The sequence below is a fragment of the Chenopodium album genome, chromosome 8, assembly GCF_948465745.1.
Source record: "Chenopodium album chromosome 8, dcCheAlbu1.1, whole genome shotgun sequence".
Taxonomy (NCBI): domain Eukaryota; kingdom Viridiplantae; phylum Streptophyta; class Magnoliopsida; order Caryophyllales; family Amaranthaceae; genus Chenopodium; species Chenopodium album.
The window spans coordinates 1,547,819-1,564,762 of NC_137841.1; the positions used below are offsets into that span (position 1 = coordinate 1,547,819).

Sequence of the window (16,944 nt, forward strand, 5' to 3'; positions counted from 1 at the left end):
GTTACACTGGAGCTATTGAGTGATGATTGCCTTTACTTTACATTCGTTGGAAAATAAAGGCAAAGTATCCAAATTTAGACATTTTTATTTTGTGTGTTAAGCTTTTGCTACCGTACTTCTTGGCCCTAAGCTTTTTCTTTACCGGCTAAGGCCCTGTTCTATTCACCTTAGAAAAAAAATATTCAGTTCAGTAAAAATAAGTTCAGTTCAGTAAAATTAATTTCAGTTCTGTAAAAATAATCTTAGTTCTGTAAAAATAATTTCAGTTTAGTAAAAATAAGTTCAGTTCAGTAAAATTCATTTTTCTTAAAAAAGAATTATAATAGAAAATCGGTAAAAATAATTTCAGTTCAGCAAAAATAATTTCAATTCAGTAAAATTAATTTAAGTTCAGTAAAAATAATTTAAGTTCAGTAAAAATAATTTCAGTTCAGCAAAATTAAGGTGAAGAGAACAGGGCCTAAGATTGCACAATATGATGAGTAAACATTGTTACTGGAAGATGGAGAAAGAAGAAGTTGATTATTGGCAATTTTGCTCATTATGTAATATAAATGAGCTATAAAGATTAAGGGTGTGGTCATATTTACAGAACTGAGTTGAACAAAACTGAACTGATTGGAGCTGAACTGAACTAAATAGAGTTGAAATGAATATTTAATGAGAGAAGGAAATTAAAAGCTGAAGTGACTTTTAATTTATTTGACGCTATTAACAAATTCTGTTTTGACTAGCTTTTGTGAAATTTTGATAGATTTATCTCAAGACTGTGTTACAAATTAAAATATATAAAGTTTTTATAAGGGAAATTTTTAAATTACCACCAAAAAATATAACCATTTTCGAACTAACCACACATTAAATTTTTTATTTTAAATTACCACCCCTTAAATTAAATAAATGCTTACATTATCACCCATTTCAAAATCCGCTCACCTAACACTTATTTTGACCCTTATGACTAATTTTTTTCCCCGATTTTTCTCTTTAAAAACGCTCTCCTAACTTCTATTTACATTTTTTCTCTTTGAAATTTGGTTGAATATGGTGATGGAAATGTGAATTAAAGTATAGAGAGCGTTTTTAAAGAGAAAATCGGGGAAAAAATAAGTCAAAAGGGTTTAAATAAGTGTTAGGTGGGGCCTACAGACGGAAAATCCACCGGATTTTTGAAATGGGTGGTAATCTGAGCATTTATTTAATTTAAGGGCAGTAATTTAAAATAATTAAACGGATGGTTAGTTCAAAAATGGTTACATTTTTTGGTTTGAGATATAATTAACGATATTAACAGTGGAATGAATGTATTTACATACACACATACAAAGAACACAAATTATTATATGTGGCTGAAGTTATTCGAGTTACTTCGTCAGAGATTATTACTCAAAGGGTTCGGTCAGGGGTGACTCGATCGAGGGGTTCGGTCATAGGGTACTCTGTCATGGGTTACTTGAAGGTTACTCATTCAGGGTTTACTCGAGGGCTGAGGTTACTTGGTCAAGGGTCAGGTTACTTGAGGGGTTACTCGGTTAGAGTTAAACACTGACATCCATACATAATACAACATATACACTTATTATTATTATTATTATTATTATTATTATTATTATTATTATTATTATTATTATTATTATTATTATTATTATTATTATTATTATTATTATTACGAAAAAAATTGGGTAAGTCGGACTTACGGTGAGTTCAATATATTTGACATTGACAATCTAATGTGAAATATCTAAAATTAGATTATTAATGTCAGATATTATATTATTAATGTGAGATATATTGGACTCACGGTGAGTCCGTTCTCACGAAAAAGCTTTCCTTATTATAATCATCATCGATCCTTGTTGTTAGTTTAGATGAACTACTACGAGAGGGGGGGGTGAATAGTAGTAGGTTCCAATCGCGGAACTTAAGCGGAAATAAACAATAAAAACATAAAGAAAACTTAAGCACACAGCAAGTTTACGAGGAAACCATCCAGTGCCTAACTGGAAGTAAAACCTCGGCCCTATTGGGACTTATGAACAAATTCCACTATAATAGGACAACCTATTACACAGACCTTTGCTTTGCAAGTTCCACCACGGACACTTGACTCTATGATAGGACACTTCCTACCAGACCTAAGACACTTCTCAGGACCCTTTTTCTCCCCTTACCCAGGACACTTCCTAGGTGACCCAAGACACTTCTCAGGTTCCTTTCACTCTCTGTGCACTCACAGTCTTCACTCGAATTTTAGAGAATTCAAACTCATACACTTGCGTGAATTTAAGAGAATTCACGATCTCACCCCAAAACCAATTACAACTCAAAGACACACTCTAACACATAAATGGAAAGCTACACATGAAACCCGAAATCAAAATGATAAAGCTTAAACCTTTTGGCAAACTTACTCTTAAGCACTAAGTGGTTTTCACGCTTAAAACTCTCACTTTGCTAAGCTGAAATACTTCTATATTTATAGGAGTTCCTCAGCTTCTCAAACTAGGGTTTTCGCAAACAAGATAGATCAAACACAAATCTGATCTTATCCTCTTTAAAACCGAATCCAAACAGATTTAAATTCGTTTTTATAAAAACCAAATTTTATCAAATTTGTTTTTGTTAAAAGATAAGATTTTATAAAAAAGATAAAACCAAGTTAAACCAGATTTTATGAGATAAAACTCATTAAGTACTTTTTTATAAAATTCATAATTATCTTTTACGAATTAGTTAGTTTGCCAAGCTTTATCTGGTTTCTAATAAGTTCCAGGCATATCTATCATTTATATGTTTACATCATCCTACGAAAACAAACTTATCTTTTACACAACTATAAGTTATGAAGTCCATCTTCTTCGGTTGATATCTTGATCTTTGTGTTGATCCTTGATTGTTGAGGCTTGCCCCAGCATTACACCAGAACCAGGTCGTTACACCCGTTTGAAGTTCCTGTTGAGAAACTTCGGGAAGTTCCATTGCTGGAACTCTTCTTCTGTTCTTTACTTGTCCTCATGGATCTTCCAAAGTTCCTTTGTTCCAGTTCCTACTTCAGCCCTCTACGCTTACTGAATCTGCCAACATCACAACACTAGAAAATCCTTATTAAAAGGAAGTTTGCTCAATTCTTAGTATCATCATCAAAACCTCATAAGGGTCAACAATTTCCCCCTTTTTGATGATGACAAACTGAGCAAACTTCTGAGGATGATAAGTAGAGAAACAGAAGGTTAATTTTTTCATTTTTCAATTTTTTTCTTTTTTTTCATATAAGCAAAACAAAGAAACAAAACAGAACATAAGTAACAGAAAGAAAACAAATAGAAAGCAAGGAAAATTTTTAGAGAAGAGAAACCTTTGTTACTTACTCAACTGGAACTAGAACAACTTCAGCTTTCAAGTTTGCTCCTGCTTTTCCCCCTTTTGGCATCATCAAAAACTTGACTTTTCAAAGTTTTATTCATCTACTCACAGCCCCACAGGCAATTCATCGAATGTGGGAAGCTGGAAGCAGCGCTGGCTAGCTCTCTTAAGCTAGTACTTTCACACAAATTTTCCTGTTTATTCTCAACAATACAAGCAAGTATAGACAAAGTTCCATACTATTTAACAAAACCAACCATCCAGAGTACTTTAAAATATTACAGACCAAGTTCCAAAATATTCAAAAGCAAAGGAGTTCAAAAACATCCAAATAAAAACAGATCATTGTTCCAAAAACCATTAGAAAATATAAAGCTAGGGGATGGCTAGGGTAGTCTGCATAGGTGATCAAGCGTCAAGCGCTTGTAAAATTTTCTCAAGATCAGCTTTGTTGTCCTCTTGAGCTTTCTTCATTTTTGCTTCAAGGCTTGAGATGGCTTTGTGGAACTCCTTGGCCTGAGCACCGCCAGTCCTCTCCATAGCCTTTATCTTCCCTGACAAGTCAAGGAGCTGTCCTTCAACCTGCATAAGTCTATTAGATAAATCAGCTATTAGCTCATCAGCTCCTCCATCTCCTTCACTCAACTCCAAGGGATCAGCAGCACTGGTCCTACCCTGAGTTCCACCAGAGAGCCTTCTGCTCTTCCTGACAGGAACTCTCACCTGTGAGTCCTCGTCCTTTTCTTTCCTTTTCTGAGCAGCTTCATACCTCACACACTTCCCCCTCACTACAGCAATACTCAAACCTCTCAGAGTGGTTTCATTGATCACATTTTCTCCTTTCTCCCTTATATGCCCATAAAAATCCCTCAATTGCACACCTAAATCTTCAAACACAGAAGCAAGAATCGCAGCATATCCAACTTTTATCTCTTTTTCTATGCAGTGCTCTAAGTGTTGGATCATAATTGCTGGGAAATTAATTTTGATCTTCTTAGACATGCAAAAGATTAGGGCCATATCTAAGTAGCACAATTCATTTTTCTTTTGAGTCCTTGGAACCAAGGACTTCTTTACCAAATTAAACAGCAATTTGTGCAACGGAGAGAGATCATTGTGATTCATCACGCTAACACCCTTTTTACCCCCTAAGTAATTTATGATTTCAGTTTTAGTATGCCCTGCTACCTTAACAGTCACAGCCCCTTTCATGTAAGTATCAAACCCCTCACATGAAACTTGCAAAATAGACCCTATTCTAGCAGCATCAAACTCAACATTAACACCATTAATTTTGCTATAACACACACCATCCTCAAATTCACATTCCTTACAGAATTCATCCATAGCCAGTGGATACAAATAATTTTTAGCTTTAACAGTAAACATGAAATCCCAACCCTGGAACTTAAGCAGATCTAGAAGTTCAAAATTCACCTTATTACACCATGCATCATCAATTCTATAGCCTACAACATACCTGTCAGCAAATTTTCCCAGTGCCTTCTCATCTTCTTCCCCCTCAGAATGTTCTTTCTCTTCCTCGGGTTCCTCGTCCCTCGCCATCATATCAATTTCAAGAATTTGATCTTCGAGTGACTTTTCCGTTTTTTCGGCTTTCCTCTTCTTCCATAACCCGATTCGATCAAGAACATTGGGTAAACTTCCAGTAGAGGAAGTTGCAGTGTCCTCAACGGCTTTTGGCTTGGTATTTTTTGGTTCTGAGGTGGTTTGAAGTAGCACAATAGGAATTTCTTGGCTGAGTGGTTGTGGGCTAGGTGATCTGGGAGGTGATAGCTCTTCTTGGTTCTTAGGGTTTTCTTCGGCCATGGTTGGTTGAGGTTTAGCTTTAGAAATTTTTGTGTGGTTTAGCTGTAGAAATTTTATGGTCAGGGTAGTTCTAGAGTTTAATTGATGTGATGGTAAGTTAATGGGGTTGGTTGGGTAGTTTTTATAAGGGAGTAAATTTTTGAAGCGGTGTATTGAAGTGGAAGGGTTTAGTTTAGGAACAATGAATTTTATCTTGTTTTGAAAACTAATCCGGATGGAATTTTTTACAAATCAAGAATTTATCTTTTCACACTATATTTAATAAGAGATAATTCCAGAAGATAAATCTTCTCGAAAAGAAAAACTGATTTTTCAAAAATATAATTTATGGAACAAGTCACATACAAGTCTACATTGCTTTGAATAGTATGTACAGTTTTAAATAAGAGTTACTTGCACTGACCTCCAAGAGTTTACCAACGGTGACATTCCCGTTATGTTTATCACACCAAATTTGTGGTAGATGTTTTATTCTTCTAATTGATCTTGTTAATTGACAATGCCATATCTAGGAACTTCAGTTGCAATCAATTCAGCTTGATCATCCCAAGTTCCAGTCTCATGTTCTCAAAGCGTTCTCTGCTCAAAGGCTTAGTTAGAATATCAGCAATTTGATTATCAGTAGGACAAAATTCCAACTTAATATAGCCTTTTTCCACATTATCTTTTAAGAAGTGGTGTCTAATGTGGATGTGCTTAACCTTAGAGTGTTGCACTGGATCTTTAGAAATACAGATAACACTAGTATTATCACAATAAATTGGAACACATTCAAATTTTAAACCAAAATCACATATTTGTTGTTTTATCCACAGCATTTGTGAACAACAAGCTGCAGCAGCTACATATTCAGCTTCTGCTGTGGACAAGGCAACTGTATTCTGTTTCTTGGAACCCCAAGAAACTAAGCATGATCCAAGAAATTGAGTCATACCTGATGTGCTCTTCCTATTCACTAAATCACCTGCATAGTCAGCATCCGTGTATCCAACTAAATCAATTGATTCATTCCTTGGATAGTAGAGACATAAATCATCAGTTCCTTTGAGGTATCTAAGTATCCTCTTAACTGCCTTGAGATGAGATTCCTTTGGATTTGCTTGGAACCTCGCACATAAGCCTACACTGAAGGATATATCAGGTCTACTAGCAGTTAGATATAATAAGGAACCTATCATACCTCTATACATCTTCTGATCTATGCAAGTTCCAGCTATGTCTTCATCCAGTCTGGCGTTGGTTCCCATAGGTGTTCTTATAGTTTTGGAACTTTCCATCTTATATTTCTTTATGAGTTCCTTCACATACTTTTGTTGGTGAATCATTATTCCTTTCTCAGTTTGCTTAATTTGCAATCCAAGAAAGAAGTTTAGCTCACCCATCATGCTCATCTCGAACTCACCACTCATAAGGTCAGCAAAATACTTCACCAAAAATTCATTAGTTGCACCAAAAATAATATCATCTACATATATTTGTACAACTAAAATGTCAGTTCCTTTAGATTTCAAAAACAAAGTTTTGTCTATTTTGCCTCTTTTAAAATCATTATCTAACAGGAACTTGGACAACCTCTCATACCATGCCCTTGGTGCTTGTTTTAGCCCATAGAGAGCTTTATCAAGTTTATAGACATGATTTGAGAAATCTGGATCTTCAAATCCAGGAGGTTGTTCCACATAGACGTCCTCTTTTAATAGACCATTTAAAAATGCACATTTGACGTCCATCTGAAACAACTTAATCTCCATAAAAGCTGCAAAAGCAATAAGAATGCGTATAGCTTCTAACCTGGCAACTGGAGCAAATGTCTCATCAAAGTCTATGCCTTCTTGTTGATTGTATCCCTTGACAACCAGTCTAGCCTTGTTTCTTACTATGATTCCATGTTCATCAAGCTTGTTTCTGAACACCCACTTTAGACCTATGACCTTCTGGTGTTCCGGTCTAGGAACTAGGTGCCAAACTTTGTTTCGCTCGAATTCTCCTAGTTCAGCTTGCATGGCTATGATCCAATCTGCATCTTGTAAGGCTTCATCACAGTTCTTTGGTTCCAAAGTAGATAGGAATGAGAAAAATGCACAGAATTTCCTTAGCTGTGACCTGGTCTGAGTTCCTTTGGTTATATCACTCATAATTATATCCACTGGATGAGACTTTTGATATTTCCAACGTTTAGGGGTAAAGTCTTTGACTGGATACAGCTTTTCAGGTTCAGCATCACTGTTTCCTGTCACTTGATTCAGTGGTTCCTGATTCTCAGGTTCCGGATTCTCAGGCTCAGGATGTTCCTCTTGTGGAACTTCTGTTTCAGTTGCAGTTTGGTTTTCAGCTCCTGGATTCTTGTTTTGCTGCTTCATGGATATTGTTGATTCCTCATCAGGGTCATGTCTTCTTACTAACCCTATCTCGAAATCATCATCATCCTGTACATCAATCACAAAATCAGTTTCATCAAAAATTATATGTACAGACTCTTCAACACACATTGTTCTTTTATTATAGACTCTGTAAGCTTTACTATTTGAGGCATATCCTAAGAATATAGCCTCATCACTTCTTTCATCAAACTTTCCCAAGTTTCTCTTTCCATTATTGTGTACAAAACATCTGCAACCAAAAGATCTAAAGTAAGAAATATTTGGTTTTCTTCCTTTAATTAGTTCATAAGGTGTTTTGTTGGTTATTGCTCTAATAGAAACTCTATTCAATATGTAACATGCTGTGTTTACTGCTTCTGCCCAGAAGTTCCTAGGCAGTCCACTGGAAATCAGCATAGTCCTCGCCATGTCTTCCAAGCTTCTGTTTTTCCGTTCAACTACTCCATTTTGTTGTGGAGTCCTGGGAGCAGAGAAGTTGTGGTCCATCCCATGTTCATCACAAAACTCATCAAACTTTGAGTTTTCGAACTCAGTTCCATGATCTGACCTTAGGTGGATCAATTGATGACCTGTTCTTCTCTGTTCTTTCTTCACAAAAGCAACAAAGTGATCAAACGTATCATCCTTGCTTACCAGAAAGAAAACCCAGGTATATCTGGAAAAATCATCTACAATAACCATCACATACCTTTTTCCACTTCTGCTTTGTATTCTTATAGGTCCACACAAATCCATATGGATAAGTTCCAATGGTTTTGTGGTGCTTACCATATTCTTAGATTTGAAAGATATTCGTGTCTGCTTACCTCTAACACATGCACTGCAGACTTTTTCTTTTAGGAACTTGATGGTTGGAAGTCCTTCCACAAGTTCTTTTGATCTAAGTTTATCTAGCAAAGAAAAACTAGCATGGCCAAATCGTTTGTGCCATAATAAGGGATCATTCTCAATGACACTAAGACAAGTTAAACTACTACTTGGAACTTCGTTAAGATCCACAATATATGTGTTCCCTTTTCTGGTTCCTTCAAGGATAATATTGTTAGTGTCATTGTTAATGATTCTACAAAAATTAGAAGTAAAGCTAACTGAGTTACCTCTATCACAAAATTGAGAAATACTTAACAAGTTGTGTTTAAGGCCCTCGACTAAAAAGACATTTTCAATAGCATTGGAACTTGACCTTCCTACTTTACCTATAGCAATGATTTCACCTTTCTTATTATCACCAAAGGTCACAGTTCCACCGTAGTAGGCATCCAGTGAGAGAAATTTAGATTTGTCTCCAGTCATGTGCTTAGAACAACCACTGTCGAGGTACCAAGTGTTGTTCCCCCTCACTGGAACCTGCATGAAAACTAAGCGTTAATTTCTGGAACCCAGGTTTCCTTGGGTTCCATTGTTTTGGAAGAAGATTCAGATTTCTTCAACCATACCTGTTCAGCATGCTCAGTATTCTTAAGAGTATCTTTATTTCTTTTAGGACAAGCAGCTTTAAGATGTCCTGTACTACCACAATAGTAACATAGTTTTTGACTGGGTAGATCCACATACTTCTTGTTTCTCCTAGACTTATTCTTATAACCTAGTCCTTCTTTATTCTTGTTATGGATGTTAGCTATCCAAGAAGGAATTCCATTGTTAATTACTTCTTTACCTCTCCTGGCTTTGACAAGTTCCTCCTCCAAGGTTTGATTTTTTATTTTAACTTCTTCCAAATCAGATTTTAATTTCTCAAAATTAGGAAGTTGGCTTGCTATAAGAACTTCAGAGTCAGGAGTATCAATTCCAAGTTTCAGTTGAGCTAACTCTACATTTAACAGAATATTATCGTGTTTCAGTTTTTCAACTTGTTCTTTTAGAAGGACATTTCTATCATATAAATCAAAGAATCTAGTTTGTATGTCAGTTTTCATATTATCTACCCATTCACTATGTTCTTTGTAAATATTTAAAGCTTTATCAGTTTGGAACTTCGACCTGTTTAGTTCTTTATTATCATCTTGAAGTTCCAGAATAATGTCCATAAGATTTTCCTTTCTTAAGTGTTTAAGTTGTCGATAGTCATACCATACCTCAGATTCAAGTTCCTTCAGGCGTGCTTCATCATCTGCTTTGGCCATTAGACATAAGTTGGCTGTTTCCTCTACGGATTCTCCTTCTCCTTCATCTTCTGAATCAGAGTTTCCCCATGCAGCCATCATGGCTTTTCTCACATCTTCCTTGGAGAATGATGGTTTGTAATACTTGTTTTGTTCCTTCCCTTTGTACTTTGATTTTTCATCCTCCTTAGGTTGAGGACAATCTCTGATGAGATGGTCCTTGGAACCACAGCCAAAGCATTTAATCTCCCTGGAACTTGGCTGTCCTCTCCTGTTCTTCTCTCCTCTCTTTCCCAGCATCCTCCTGAACCTTCGTACCAGCATGGCTGTCTCTATGTCATCATTTTCAGACTCACTTGATTCATAAGCCTTTAGAGCAAGGCTTTTGTTCTTTGAACTTTCAGTATTAGCTCCAAGATGAAGTTCATGAGTAAGCAGGGAACCATTGAGCTGTTCAAGGTTGAACTTGGTGAAGTCCTTGGATTCTTGTAAAGCAGTGACCTTGGATCTCCATCTCTCATCTTGAGGAAGGCTTCTAAGGACTTTCCTTACCTGTTCATCAATGGGTATGGACCTTCCTAAAGATTCTAACTCATTGACAATGTTAGTAAATCTAGTGAACATATCCTGAATGGATTCTTTGTGTAGCATTTCAAATCTTTCATATTTAGACATTAGTAAATCAATTTTGGAACGTTTAACTTCATTCGTTCCTTCATGTGTTACTTGTAGTAAATCCCAAATCTGCTTTGCAGACTTACAACCCATGATCCTATTGTGCTCATGAGGTCCTAGTCCACAATGCAAGATTTTCACAGCTTGAGCATTTAACTCAAATTTTTCATAATCTTCCTTATCAAATTCAGCTAGTGGTTTAGGGATTACCTCTTTGTTTGCATTGGTTTTTGTTACCTCGAAGTCACCGTTAAGCTTTTGCTACCGTACTTCTTGGCCCTAAGCTTTTTCTTTACCGGCTAAGGCCCTGTTCTATTCACCTTAGAAAAAAAATATTCAGTTCAGTAAAAATAAGTTCAGTTCAGTAAAATTAATTTCAGTTCTGTAAAAATAATCTTAGTTCTGTAAAAATAATTTCAGTTTAGTAAAAATAAGTTCAGTTCAGTAAAATTCATTTTTCTTAAAAAAGAATTATAATAGAAAATCGGTAAAAATAATTTCAGTTCAGCAAAAATAATTTCAATTCAGTAAAATTAATTTAAGTTCAGTAAAAATAATTTAAGTTCAGTAAAAATAATTTCAGTTCAGCAAAATTAAGGTGAAGAGAACAGGGCCTAAGATTGCACAATATGATGAGTAAACATTGTTACTGGAAGATGGAGAAAGAAGAAGTTGATTATTGGCAATTTTGCTCATTATGTAATATAAATGAGCTATAAAGATTAAGGGTGTGGTCATATTTACAGAACTGAGTTGAACAAAACTGAACTGATTGGAGCTGAACTGAACTAAATAGAGTTGAAATGAATATTTAATGAGAGAAGGAAATTAAAAGCTGAAGTGACTTTTAATTTATTTGACGCTATTAACAAATTCTGTTTTGACTAGCTTTTGTGAAATTTTGATAGATTTATCTCAAGACTGTGTTACAAATTAAAATATATAAAGTTTTTATAAGGGAAATTTTTAAATTACCACCAAAAAATATAACCATTTTCGAACTAACCACACATTAAATTTTTTATTTTAAATTACCACCCCTTAAATTAAATAAATGCTTACATTATCACCCATTTCAAAATCCGCTCACCTAACACTTATTTTGACCCTTATGACTAATTTTTTTCCCCGATTTTTCTCTTTAAAAACGCTCTCCTAACTTCTATTTACATTTTTTCTCTTTGAAATTTGGTTGAATATGGTGATGGAAATGTGAATTAAAGTATAGAGAGCGTTTTTAAAGAGAAAATCGGGGAAAAAATAAGTCAAAAGGGTTTAAATAAGTGTTAGGTGGGGCCTACAGACGGAAAATCCACCGGATTTTTGAAATGGGTGGTAATCTGAGCATTTATTTAATTTAAGGGCAGTAATTTAAAATAATTAAACGGATGGTTAGTTCAAAAATGGTTACATTTTTTGGTTTGAGATATAATTAACGATATTAACAGTGGAATGAATGTATTTACATACACACATACAAAGAACACAAATTATTATATGTGGCTGAAGTTATTCGAGTTACTTCGTCAGAGATTATTACTCAAAGGGTTCGGTCAGGGGTGACTCGATCGAGGGGTTCGGTCATAGGGTACTCTGTCATGGGTTACTTGAAGGTTACTCATTCAGGGTTTACTCGAGGGCTGAGGTTACTTGGTCAAGGGTCAGGTTACTTGAGGGGTTACTCGGTTAGAGTTAAACACTGACATCCATACATAATACAACATATACACTTATTATTATTATTATTATTATTATTATTATTATTATTATTATTATTATTATTATTATTATTATTATTATTATTATTACGAAAAAAATTGGGTAAGTCGGACTTACGGTGAGTTCAATATATTTGACATTGACAATCTAATGTGAAATATCTAAAATTAGATTATTAATGTCAGATATTATATTATTAATGTGAGATATATTGGACTCACGGTGAGTCCGTTCTCACGAAAAAGCTTTCCTTATTATAATCATCATCGATCCTTGTTGTTAGTTTAGATGAACTACTACGAGAGGGGGGGGTGAATAGTAGTAGGTTCCAATCGCGGAACTTAAGCGGAAATAAACAATAAAAACATAAAGAAAACTTAAGCACACAGCAAGTTTACGAGGAAACCATCCAGTGCCTAACTGGAAGTAAAACCTCGGCCCTATTGGGACTTATGAACAAATTCCACTATAATAGGACAACCTATTACACAGACCTTTGCTTTGCAAGTTCCACCACGGACACTTGACTCTATGATAGGACACTTCCTACCAGACCTAAGACACTTCTCAGGACCCTTTTTCTCCCCTTACCCAGGACACTTCCTAGGTGACCCAAGACACTTCTCAGGTTCCTTTCACTCTCTGTGCACTCACAGTCTTCACTCGAATTTTAGAGAATTCAAACTCATACACTTGCGTGAATTTAAGAGAATTCACGATCTCACCCCAAAACCAATTACAACTCAAAGACACACTCTAACACATAAATGGAAAGCTACACATGAAACCCGAAATCAAAATGATAAAGCTTAAACCTTTTGGCAAACTTACTCTTAAGCACTAAGTGGTTTTCACGCTTAAAACTCTCACTTTGCTAAGCTGAAATACTTCTATATTTATAGGAGTTCCTCAGCTTCTCAAACTAGGGTTTTCGCAAACAAGATAGATCAAACACAAATCTGATCTTATCCTCTTTAAAACCGAATCCAAACAGATTTAAATTCGTTTTTATAAAAACCAAATTTTATCAAATTTGTTTTTGTTAAAAGATAAGATTTTATAAAAAAGATAAAACCAAGTTAAACCAGATTTTATGAGATAAAACTCATTAAGTACTTTTTAATAAAATTCATAATTATCTTTTACGAATTAGTTAGTTTGCCAAGCTTTATCTGGTTTCTAATAAGTTCCAGGCATATCTATCATTTATATGTTTACATCATCCTACGAAAACAAACTTATCTTTTACACAACTATAAGTTATGAAGTCCATCTTCTTCGGTTGATATCTTGATCTTTGTGTTGATCCTTGATTGTTGAGGCTTGCCCCAGCATTACACCAGAACCAGGTCGTTACACCCGTTTGAAGTTCCTGTTGAGAAACTTCGGGAAGTTCCATTGCTGGAACTCTTCTTCTGTTCTTTACTTGTCCTCATGGATCTTCCAAAGTTCCTTTGTTCCAGTTCCTACTTCAGCCCTCTACGCTTACTGAATCTGCCAACATCACAACACTAGAAAATCCTTATTAAAAGGAAGTTTGCTCAATTCTTAGTATCATCATCAAAACCTCATAAGGGTCAACAATTTCCCCCTTTTTGATGATGACAAACTGAGCAAACTTCTGAGGATGATAAGTAGAGAAACAGAAGGTTAATTTTTTCATTTTTCAATTTTTTTCTTTTTTTTCATATAAGCAAAACAAAGAAACAAAACAGAACATAAGTAACAGAAAGAAAACAAATAGAAAGCAAGGAAAATTTTTAGAGAAGAGAAACCTTTGTTACTTACTCAACTGGAACTAGAACAACTTCAGCTTTCAAGTTTGCTCCTGCTTTTCCCCCTTTTGGCATCATCAAAAACTTGACTTTTCAAAGTTTTATTCATCTACTCACAGCCCCACAGGCAATTCATCGAATGTGGGAAGCTGGAAGCAGCGCTGGCTAGCTCTCTTAAGCTAGTACTTTCACACAAATTTTCCTGTTTATTCTCAACAATGCAAGCAAGTATAGACAAAGTTCCATACTATTTAACAAAACCAACCATCCAGAGTACTTTAAAATATTACAGACCAAGTTCCAAAATATTCAAAAGCAAAGGAGTTCAAAAACATCCAAATAAAAACAGATCATTGTTCCAAAAACCATTAGAAAATATAAAGCTAGGGGATGGCTAGGGTAGTCTGCATAGGTGATCAAGCGTCAAGCGCTTGTAAAATTTTCTCAAGATCAGCTTTGTTGTCCTCTTGAGCTTTCTTCATTTTTGCTTCAAGGCTTGAGATGGCTTTGTGGAACTCCTTGGCCTGAGCACCGCCAGTCCTCTCCATAGCCTTTATCTTCCCTGACAAGTCAAGGAGCTGTCCTTCAACCTGCATAAGTTTATTAGATAAATCAGCTATTAGCTCATCAGCTCCTCCATCTCCTTCACTCAACTCCAAGGGATCAGCAGCACTGGTCCTACCCTGAGTTCCACCAGAGAGCCTTCTGCTCTTCCTGACAGGAACTCTCACCTGTGAGTCCTCGTCCTTTTCTTTCCTTTTCTGAGCAGCTTCATACCTCACACACTTCCCCCTCACTACAGCAATACTCAAACCTCTCAGAGTGGTTTCATTGATCACATTTTCTCCTTTCTATCTTATATGCCCATAAAAATCCCTCAATTGCACACCTAAATCTTCAAACACAGAAGCAAGAATCGCAGCATATCCAACTTTTATCTCTTTTTCTATGCAGTGCTCTAAGTGTTGGATCATAATTGCTGGGAAATTAATTTTGATCTTCTTAGACATGCAAAAGATTAGGGCCATATCTAAGTAGCACAATTCATTTTTCTTTTGAGTCCTTGGAACCAAGGACTTCTTTACCAAATTAAACAGCAATTTGTGCAACGGAGAGAGATCATTGTGATTCATCACGCTAACACCCTTTTTACCCCCTAAGTAATTTATGATTTCAGTTTTAGTATGCCCTGCTACCTTAACAGTCACAGCCCCTTTCATGTAAGTATCAAACCCCTCACATGAAACTTGCAAAATAGACCCTATTCTAGCAGCATCAAACTCAACATTAACACCATTAATTTTGCTATAACACACACCATCCTCAAATTCACATTCCTTACAGAATTCATCCATAGCCAGTGGATACAAATAATTTTTAGCTTTAACAGTAAACATGAAATCCCAACCCTGGAACTTAAGCAGATCTAGAAGTTCAAAATTCACCTTATTACACCATGCATCATCAATTCTATAGCCTACAACATACCTGTCAGCAAATTTTCCCAGTGCCTTCTCATCTTCTTCCCCCTCAGAATGTTCTTTCTCTTCCTCGGGTTCCTCGTCCCTCGCCATCATATCAATTTCAAGAATTTGATCTTCGAGTGACTTTTCCGTTTTTTCGGCTTTCCTCTTCTTCCATAACCCGATTCGATCAAGAACATTGGGTAAACTTCCAGTAGAGGAAGTTGCAGTGTCCTCAACGGCTTTTGGCTTGGTATTTTTTGGTTCTGAGGTGGTTTGAAGTAGCACAATAGGAATTTCTTGGCTGAGTGGTTGTGGGCTAGGTGATCTGGGAGGTGATAGCTCTTCTTGGTTCTTAGGGTTTTCTTCGGCCATGGTTGGTTGAGGTTTAGCTTTAGAAATTTTTGTGTGGTTTAGCTGTAGAAATTTTATGGTCAGGGTAGTTCTAGAGTTTAATTGATGTGATGGTAAGTTAATGGGGTTGGTTGGGTAGTTTTTATAAGGGAGTAAATTTTTGAAGCGGTGTATTGAAGTGGAAGGGTTTAGTTTAGGAACAATGAATTTTATCTTGTTTTGAAAACTAATCCGGATGGAATTTTTTACAAATCAAGAATTTATCTTTTCACACTATATTTAATAAGAGATAATTCCAGAAGATAAATCTTCTCGAAAAGAAAAACTGATTTTTCAAAAATATAATTTATGGAACAAGTCACATACAAGTCTACATTGCTTTGAATAGTATGTACAGTTTTAAATAAGAGTTACTTGCACTGACCTCCAAGAGTTTACCAACGGTGACATTCCCGTTATGTTTATCACACCAAATTTGTGGTAGATGTTTTATTCTTCTAATTGATCTTGTTAATTGACAATGCCATATCTAGGAACTTCAGTTGCAATCAATTCAGCTTGATCATCCCAAGTTCCAGTCTCATGTTCTCAAAGCGTTCTCTGCTCAAAGGCTTAGTTAGAATATCAGCAATTTGATTATCAGTAGGACAAAATTCCAACTTAATATAGCCTTTTTCCACATTATCTTTTAAGAAGTGGTGTCTAATGTGGATGTGCTTAACCTTAGAGTGTTGCACTGGATCTTTAGAAATACAGATAACACTAGTATTATCACAATAAATTGGAACACATTCAAATTTTAAACCAAAATCACATATTTGTTGTTTTATCCACAGCATTTGTGAACAACAAGCTGCAGCAGCTACATATTCAGCTTCTGCTGTGGACAAGGCAACTGTATTCTGTTTCTTGGAACCCCAAGAAACTAAGCATGATCCAAGAAATTGAGTCATACCTGATGTGCTCTTCCTATTCACTAAATCACCTGCATAGTCAGCATCCGTGTATCCAACTAAATCAATTGATTCATTCCTTGGATAGTAGAGACATAAATCATCAGTTCCTTTGAGGTATCTAAGTATCCTCTTAACTGCCTTGAGATGAGATTCCTTTGGATTTGCTTGGAACCTCGCACATAAGCCTACACTGAAGGATATATCAGGTCTACTAGCAGTTAGATATAATAAGGAACCTATCATACCTCTATACATCTTCTGATCTATGCAAGTTCCAGCTATGTCTTCATCCAGTCTGGCGTTGGTTCCCATAGGTGTTCTTATAG

The 16,944-nt window shown here is 35.6% G+C and overlaps 1 protein-coding gene across 1 annotated transcript; it reads right to left on the reverse strand.

The window, feature by feature from the left end:
- Window positions 1–5,895: 5,895 nt before the first annotated feature.
- Window positions 5,896–10,300, reverse strand: LOC145642559 (uncharacterized). The gene is made up of 6 exons (XM_081693762.1): window positions 9,341–10,300; window positions 9,011–9,078; window positions 7,926–8,637; window positions 7,022–7,619; window positions 6,007–6,313; window positions 5,896–5,914 (listed from the first exon to the last, which is right to left on the reverse strand). Exons 1-6 carry the CDS (start codon window positions 10,298–10,300, stop codon window positions 5,896–5,898), a joined length of 2,664 nt encoding a protein of 887 aa, XP_081549888.1.
- Window positions 10,301–16,944: the final 6,644 nt, after the last annotated feature.